Source organism: Hesperophylax consimilis, chromosome 17 (assembly GCF_061612785.1).
Source record: "Hesperophylax consimilis isolate HC1 chromosome 17, BYU_Hcon_1.0, whole genome shotgun sequence".
Lineage (NCBI taxonomy): Eukaryota > Metazoa > Arthropoda > Insecta > Trichoptera > Limnephilidae > Hesperophylax > Hesperophylax consimilis.
This window is the reverse complement of record NC_142852.1, coordinates 18,355,275-18,364,473: the sequence shown is the minus strand read 5'-3', so window position 1 is coordinate 18,364,473 and position 9,199 is coordinate 18,355,275. Positions and strand designations below refer to the sequence as shown.

Genomic DNA, 9,199 nt, shown 5'->3' with positions numbered 1-9,199 from the left:
GATTATAGCAAAATAATAATTGTACGAAAATCACACTTGTAAGTGACAGGTGTAACATAGTTTTGACTGGGAAGGAACAAAATGACGAAATATCGTTACATTTCGTGATAAAATATCGTAAGTCAAAATCGATTGGTATAAAAATAAAACATATATGTCAATAACTCAGAGAGTCCCAACTGCTCACTAATAATTGGAGCAACTGGTAGGTACTTTGGCTTAATGTAAAGCTATGGGTTCTGGGGAAGGGAAGGAGCTGGCTAAATTAAATGGTATGGAAGTACCTGGCTATTCATTTCAAGCAGCTTTTCTATTCTGAATAGTGGTTTTAGGTAATTATATGATATTTTTTTTGGATTTTCGAAATTGTTTAGCCATCAAAGTTTTCTTTATTTTCTAGAGTCAACAAAGCCAAACCTATGGAATTGATTACAGTCATGAACAAAGTGTAGATGAAACAAAGTGTAGAAATTTGAAAAACGGAACTATATTTTTTCATTACTATGGCAACACCGATATCAGAACAAATGATGGGACCTATATTATAAGTAAGGTTATGTTTAACTTCGAACTAAATAGATTAAGATGGACAGGTAAAATGAAAATTTCTTAGAAAGTGATATTTAGATATGATTTCACGAAGAACCACTAATTTCCGTTTAAAATTAAAATATTACTCTTTCAAAATATCTTGATGTTGACATTTGAAACCATTTAAACGTTTGCAGCCTCTTTAATTTGTTTGTAGACTTTTTTGATGGACTCGTGTTCCCATTTTTAAACGCCTTTGGTCTTAGTTTCAACGGTGTTTGTCCCGTCAACTGCAGTTCTGATGACCATCTTGCTCATAGTCTTGCTCTTGCCACCATCAGTGCTTGACCCTGATGATGCTATGGCTCCGGAATCACTTCCAACATCAGTTCCAGTTGCCCCACTTCCTGCAGCCGCGCTGTCAGCATCTCCTTTGGTCATGGTTTTTGTCACAATACGCGTTACGGTCTCTCCATTCTTCTTGACCTTGGAGATGGTCCGGCTTAATGCCATGGCTTTGTCACCTTCGTCGTCGCTGGATGCGGCTACTGCGGTGCCGGCTGCTGTGCTTGTTGTGTCTGTTGTTCCGCTGGTTGTGCCTGCTGCTGATGCCGAGGCATCTCCTTTGGTTACTACCTGGAAACAGATAAGCCTTTTTAAACTACAAGTTACCACAAGGCTCAGTGTTGGGTACTACTTTATTTATTCTCTCTGTAAATTACGATAGAATAAACATTTTTAAAAATACAACTATTTGCAAACAATTTTCTGATTTCGGTACATACATTTCACAAGTTGAGTGTGGTATATAAAATCAACCAGTCAAAAAACTATGAATCTTTTTATTAAAGGGAACCACACGCGGTGTCAATGAATTAACTTATGTATTATTTTAGTCTATTAGGTACGTTGAACACGTGTTACACGTAAAGGTTAGGAATAGGTCCTCTAATACAAATAATAAAATTCTGACATAGTTGTGTGGTGGACTTTCATCTCTGCCTACTCCTGCTGAGGAACAGTGTGATGGTTAGTTAGCAAAAAAATGATGATCTGCTAGGCGGCCAACAAACTGATTAATATTTTTGAAAAAATCTGAGTGGTCAGCCTCTTTAGAGGGTGTAAAACAAAATTTGAAAAAAATATTACCTTGCTGAGAGACTTGCTGATTTGCGCTCCATTTGGTTTGGTAATGGTAGAAGATTCATTGATAACTTTGCTGGTTCCAGTATCGTCTTCTGGAGCCAGTTCACTAGTCACCGGTAACGGGGCTGAGATCGGCTCTGAAATGGCTATTGGGTCAACATCCTGTGGAATTGGCACGGCAAAGCAATTTTCCTGGAAGTAATTTAGTTATAAGAACGTTTTAGGAAAAAAAATAAAAAAACTGCATAAAACCCGGGCAACGCCGGGGACTTCAGCTACCTACAGGCTATAAAGGGAGATACTTGACTTATTTTAACCAGTGATTCCTGACATTATTTCGAGTAAAAAATGTGTTTCAAATTTTTATATTTTCTTGTTTGTTTTCAACTTAAAACACGAGAAATCAGTAGGTACTGGAAAAAGTTAAAAAATCACCGGATTCCTAAATTTCATTTACATTAATTTTATTCCAAATAATGTCTGGAACCACTGGTTAAAGAAAATCAAGTGCGCCCCTTAACAACTTGTATATAATAATGTCTGGAATCACTGGTTAAAGAGAGTCAAGTATGTTCCTTTTTTTTAAATATAAACTCCACACAGGAGGCCCTGAAGAAAATAATTTCCCTGAGGGCCTATGTCATCTTTGGGAATGCTGTGTGGAGGGTCTTTTTGTGGAGAGGAAGGAGTGAACATGGGTCTTGAAGAGTCCCAAGTTGTAGGAGGGAGGAAACACAGAGGCCGGTAGTTCGTTCCACAGCCGAGCTGTTGAACCTAAGAACGAATCGTAGAAGCGACCCGTTCTCACGTGACAAATGTCAACCGTGTACAAATGTTGGGCGCGCGTTTGGCGTGTATCTCGACTACGCACCGGTGCCGAAGGGATCAATGACGCTAGTTCCTCAGAGCATCTTCCATTGCAATACCGATAGAACAAAGACAACATACCTACCTGACGCCTGTGCTCTAAAGATTGCAGTCCGTTTGTTAAGATTGGGGAATCTATCAAACGGACTGCCCGTTTCTGCACAGAGTCAAGGGTTTTTTTCAGGTACTTGTATTTTGGGGCTCCGGACCAGAGATGGCTGCCAAATTCGACAGTAGGGCGCACTTGCGATTTGTACAGGGTCAGCAGTTGTGTACTATTAAAGTATCTGCGGGCCCTGTACAGTACGCCCAGCTTCTGAGAGGTCAACTTTACTCTGGCTTCGATGGAGCCCCCGTACCTGAGCTGGTCACTTATAGTTTTTTTTTTTTTTTTTTTCTTTATTCATAAAAATATATTTGGATACAGGTTTTTTACATGCTTTTCGACTACCACAGTAGACACATGTCCGTATTATGGTAGTCGAAATTTGTGTATAATTATATAAATGTAATACATGATTCATTCAGTTACATCAAGCATATCAATGGAAGGCCTGATTGGAAGATTGCTTCCGTTGAAGGAGACTAGATTATCATTTGGATCCCTTTTAGACGTAATCAGACAGGATTGGGTCTTTGAAACATTAAATTCGACGAGATTATTTTTACCCCAGGAGGAAATACTCTCGAGATAACCGTCCATTCTCTGCTTCAAAGCCCTCCGAGCCATTGGAGTTTGTGTGCCCTTTAAGGGCCTGTCAAACAAAAAGCTATCATGAACTGTACTGTCATCCGCGTAGCAATGAATCGGTGCACATGTCAAAAGGTCATTGATGTACAACAAAAACAAAGTCGGAGACAGAACCGATCCCTGTGGGACGCCAGCATTTATACAGTGCGAGGAAGAGGTGAAACCGTCAGCAACCGCCTGAATCGACCTATCCCTTAAAAAATCAGCAATCCAGTACACAGGGATGCGGGAAGTCCGTAAGAAGGCAATTTGTTGACAAGTCCTCGGTGCCAGACCCGGTCAAAGGACTTGGATATGTCTAGTGCGACCGTTTGGGTCTCACCGTGACGTTCCAGGCACCGCCCCTAAACATGCGACACATACGAGAGAAGATCACCGCACGAGCGGTTCCGCCGGAATCCGTATTGACGGTCGTTGATAATTTTGTTCTTCTCGAGGTATGTGAGCAGTTTGTCGTTGATCACACGTTCCATCACTTTGGACATAACTGATGTGATCGCTATGGGGCGGTAGTTGGCTGGGTTGGAGCGGTCACCTTTCTTGGGAATAGGGTGAATGACCGCTTTTTTCCAACCAGAGGGCACAGTGCCACAATTCAGGGACATTTTGAAGAGCTTTTTCAAAACTGGAACTATTTCCGCAGCACACCTCTGCAATACCAGGGCAGGTATTCCATCAGGTCCACTAGCTTTGTTAACATCGAGCCCCCGTATAACGTGGAGTACATCCCGATGCCGGATCCTCAGCTTTTTCATATAGAAGCCGCAGTTAGGCCCGCATACCGAACCAATCTGCTGACCTATAGTGCCACACTTTTCTTCTCAGCCTCTCATTGGTTGGTCTGAGGTTAACGGGGATTGATGTCGTCACTAGGCAGTGGTCGGATGATCCCAGAGGCGCTGTGACGTCAATCTTATAACCGTGTGGCACAGTAGTTAAGAATAGGTCTAACAGATTGGAGCGGTGAGTCTGGACATCAGGAACCCTTGTAGGCTCCTGAACAAGTTGCTCTTATCCGTAGCAAATGGCCAAGGATTCCGCCTGTCAGCCAGCCGAGTCCGTTGGGCCTAAGAACTTCAACCATGGTTTTTTATGAACATTGAAGTCCCCCAGAACAATAAACTCGGCCGAAGGGTAGCGGGGCAAGAGATCATAAATAGTATCGCTCAAACGTTTGAAGAGTTCGGAGGTGTCTGATTCGCTATGGTTCGGTGAGCGGTATAAACATGCGTAGAATCTTGCCGTACTGGCAAGATTCACGCGCACCCACAATACGTCGAATCTGGAGTTTTCCAGACTCAATAGTCGTACACAGTTGACGTCAGCTCGACTATAGAGGCAGACTCGTCCTTTGAGTCGGAACTTGCTTGCAAGGGTAAAGCCCGGGCAGTCCAGATAGGAGGAGTCTGGCGGCTCGGCTATCTGAGTTTTGGATAGGAAAAGAAGGTTGAGACGTTGAGACAAAAGATGGTGATGAACGGAATTTAAATTTGTGTGCAGGTCGCGATTGTTGTCAAAATTTACCAACAGTTTTGGCCCGCACCGGGGACGCCTGCTACTCGCCGCTGTAAATACGTTAAATTTGTTTTGTTGTGTGTTCATGATTTTAAGTTTTTTATTTTATTTTTTGTATTGTAAGGGTATGAGGTGAAAGGAAGGTCTGGAAAGGAAAGGTATGAGGGGTGGGTAGGAATCTGGGGTTCAGGCTGTCCAGGAGTGATGAGCGTTTGGTTCCAGCCTACCCACTGCGGTGCTAGGCGATAGGCTGGGAGAGTCCGGCTGGAGAGGGCATTCAATGCGCCCCAAACGCTGCTGCTGGGTCCCCTCCGGTCACGAACCGGCACAACAGCAGTGGCGGGGTTTTTTCCCTCGCTGATGGGGCAGCCCACCCTTAGTCGTGAGCCTGAGGGTCGGGCCCCTGTACTATCGAGCGGCCCGGACAGCGGTAACCGGTTGTAAAGGGTCTCCCTCAACCAGCATCTCCCAACCGGCCCGCCACGCAGAAGGTGGGCCGACGCACCCGCCACCAAGACCTGGGCAAACCTTATCCCATGAACCCGGGCACCCCTGCTAAGTCACCAAGCGTAGCGAACCACTTGGGGTGACCTGTGGCAGAGGTGTTGGTCATCCAATAAATGGTTCCCAGGGCGGCGGTACCCATTCCTGCCTACCAAAATGAAAAGTACGTATTTTATACATGGTGTTCCTTAACACCATGTATATAATAATTTCTGGAATCGCTGGTTAAAGAAAGTCAAGTACGTCCCTTAACACCGTGTATATAATAATGCCTGGATTAACTGTTTAAAGAAAGTCAATTACTTCCCTTAACACCCTGTAAATAATAAAAATTTTATGTTTCTTTGTTGGTCCCGTACGCATTACCATACCATTTATCCAATTGCGATGAAACTTTCAAAGTTCGTCCAAATTATTTGTGTAAGGAGTGTTTTGAGTGCGATTTGAATGACAGAAGAAGTTGGGAACGCTTGAGCAAGACTTAACGCATTATCTCTTCACTTGAATGAGATACGGAATCGAATTAATGTCGACATAATGTAGTTTTTAACAGTAAAGATGTTGATTTCATGATACTAGTGAATGGTAGAAAAAGTCGGGGATGGCCGAGGAAGACTTAAATCAAATAATGAACTGTGGTAAAATGAGACATAATTTATGAACAAAGATAGGGGTTAAAGGAGAATGTATTACTTGGAAGTAAATGGTTGAATAAGTCAAGTACGCCCATGGTACGATCAAATAAAAAAAATAAAAAATACAATAATATTATTTCCGCCTTAAAGATGAACCCATGTCAGGTACTCCAGAATTCACGAGCAATGTCTGTACACCTCAGCTAGTAATGTATGAAAGAAGCAAAATATACATTTGTAAATCCAAAATAACACTTGATGAGGAAATAAAATTACCAATAATACTATAATAAAGTGGAAAAAATATTGTCTATTTTCTTACACCCAAGATTAAAGTTTTTAAATAAGTTATAAACCAGAAAATGTTATGTACTTACAGTTTCTAAATAAGAAATATACCAGGAAATGTTATGTACTTACAGTTTCTAACTAAGTAATATACCAGGAAATTTTATGTACTTATAGTTTCTAAACAAGCAATATACCATGAAATGTTATGTACGAGTACTTATAGTCATTAAATAAGTTACAAACCAGAAAATGTTATGTACTTACAGTTTCTAAATAAGAAATATACCAGGAAATGTTATGTACTTACAGTTTCTAACTAAGTAATATACCAGGAAATTTTATGTACTTATAGTTTCTAAACAAGCAATATACCATGAAATGTTATGTACGAGTACTTATAGTTATTAAATAAGTTATAAACCAGAAAATGTTATGTACTTACAGTTTCTAAATAAGAAATATACCAGGAAATGTTATGTACCTACAGTTTCTAACTAAGTAATATACCAGGAAATTTTATGTACTTATAGTTTCTAAACAAGCAATATACCATGAAATGTTATGTACGAGTACTTATAGTTATTAAATAAGTTATAAACCAGAAAATGTTATGTACTTACAGTTTCTAAATAAGAAATATACCAGGAAATGTTATGTGCTTACAGTTTCTAACTAAGTAATATACCAGGAAATTTTATGTACTTATAGTTTCTAAACAAGCAATATACCATGACATGTTATGTACGAGTACTTATAGTTTCTAAATAAGTTATAAACCAGAAAATGTTATGTACTTACAGTTTCTAAATAAGAAATATACCAGTAAATTTTATGTACTCACAGTTTCTAACTAAGTAATATACCAGTAAATTTTATGTACTCACAGTTTCTAAGTAAGTAATAGGTATACCAGAAAATGTTATATACTTACAGTTTTTATGACTAGAATAGATATGACCACAAATAAGAATTTCGTGAGAAACATTTTTGGTGCTTACAAATATCGAATTCGAACTTATTACTGGGTAAAAATGTTGAAAACAATCGAGGTTTCTTGTTCGGTTATTTGCAATGGCAATGGAGTAACAGATCATTCAACTTTCAAATATTCTGGTGTTTGGTTTGTTGATTATTTTTTAATCATAAACTAACGTTAATGAGACAAGGTTTGTTGCATAGCATATAAGGATAACAAATAATTAGTCATCCGAAATACTAATACAAATTGAAAACATCTCCCGAGTAAAAATAAATGCCGCCAACGGGAATTGAACCCGTCCCTTCTGATGTCCGGTCAGGTGCTCTGTATCCAGTGAGCTATGTCGGCTTATTTCCAACCCGTTACTGCTTATTATATTTTATTAAAATATAGTAAGCAGTAATTGTTGATTGAGGTACTAGTACATATTGAATCATTTGGCGGGTTGGAAATAAGCCGACATAGCTCAGTGGATACAGAGCACCTGGCCGGACATCAGAAGGCACGGGTTCAATTCGCGTTGGCGGCATTTATTTTTCCTCGGGAGATGTTTTCAATTTGTATTAGTATTTCGGATAACTAATTATTGCTTATAATTATTTGGTTTGTTGATGTTTGTTTTATGCACTCAACGTTTATATTATCCTAAAACTAATTTATCTTTCAAGATTTCCAAACGATTTAAGCCTTGCATTCTGTAGCCTTATTCCTTTCGTCGTGTTACGGTGTGGTAGAACATCTCCCGTTCTGCCTTGTGGTATCTTGAACAAGTCGTGGTGACAATTTTCTCTTTATCATCAAATTAAATCGGTGCAACAACCATAAAATCCTAGGCGTCTAGTAATATCGGACCGATGGACCTAACTTACGAGATTTTATATCGATTTCCTGAGCACGGTTGCGCTGTCGGAAACTGAACCGATATTGATGCGAAACAAATTAAAAATCGTTTCACCATGGCAATAGCAGAAAATAATGTTGAATTGAAATACTAACATTAATATGCTTTGGCAGTCCGCATTAACTTTTTGACTTTATATTGTTTCTGACTAAATAATTCATGTAAGTCAAGCAGCCGTGTATTGGACAAACCTGCTGTTAAATTTGCCCTATCACATTTCTAAAACATAGTGGGAATCTTAGAAGACATAAGTGATAAAGTTGTGTTAAAACAATATTCGGCGCGCGGCCCAGAGTAATAGACGGACCTACGGTCGACTTTGCCCTAACAGTCCAATATTGATCTTTCCGTTTGGTTTATTTTAATTGTTTCTGATGAACGTATAACTTTAATCTAAAATGTTTCTAGAGGGATCTCTCGGGAATTTACTAATTCATCATCTATAAAAATAAAATTTGGTGCTTACAGCTAATTTTATAGTTTAAAAACGTTTCATAAAATTGTAAAAAAGTTTTACAAAAAATATTTTGATGGTAAGGTGCTGTTTTTTATTAATTTTAATTATAAATAACTTAAATTCGTAGGGAACCCTCTAGAAACATTAGAGATTTTAGTAATACGTTCATCGGAAATAATCAAAATATGAGCGTCGTGCAAACCAACGTTATAAGAGTCTAATATCGCGTTAGTTGACGTCCATTTATTTAAGCGAGTAATTTTGGATAGAGCCAACATTTTTTAAAAGTTCTGTATTTTGGCAGTTTATCTGACCGTTCTAAATTTTGTCCATTGGCATATAATATTTGTTATCAATTGTCGACCGTGTCGACCAAATATCGCTGAATTTAGTAAAAAATCGCGTTGATCTACATTTTTATCGATCGACAGTGCTAGAAACCCTTTTTTTGTAAATAGTGCGTCACAAGAGTCCCAACTGCTCCCAAACGTCTGAAAATCAAGAGCCAGTGAGATAAAGCTCTTACATTTTTAGAGATACTAATATTGAAAAACGATAACAATAAAGTGAAAAGTGAAGAGTGTGAGCAAAAATCACTAGAAAAAGGCTTCAGTTTCATTTA

General features: G+C 39.0%; 1 protein-coding gene across 1 annotated transcript; it reads right to left on the bottom strand.

The window, feature by feature from the left end:
* Positions 1–467: 467 nt before the first annotated feature.
* LOC149416135 (uncharacterized) lies at positions 468–7,296 on the bottom strand. The gene is made up of 3 exons (XM_089641584.1): positions 7,172–7,296; positions 1,681–1,869; positions 468–1,167 (listed from the first exon to the last, which is right to left on the bottom strand). Exons 1-3 carry the CDS (start codon positions 7,223–7,225, stop codon positions 778–780), a joined length of 633 nt encoding a protein of 210 aa, XP_089497710.1. The 5' UTR covers positions 7,226–7,296; the 3' UTR covers positions 468–777.
* Positions 7,297–9,199: the final 1,903 nt, after the last annotated feature.

Coding starts and splice junctions, on each gene's coding strand:
- LOC149416135 (XM_089641584.1), bottom strand. CDS start 7,225: ATGTTTCTCACGAAATTCTTATTTGTGGTCATATCTATTCTAGTCATA. Junction 1,870..7,171: donor CTATTCTAGTCATAAAAACT/GTAAGTATATAA, acceptor AATTACTTCCAG/GAAAATTGCTTTGCCGTGCC. Junction 1,168..1,680: donor TCAGCAAGTCTCTCAGCAAG/GTAATATTTTTT, acceptor ATCTGTTTCCAG/GTAGTAACCAAAGGAGATGC.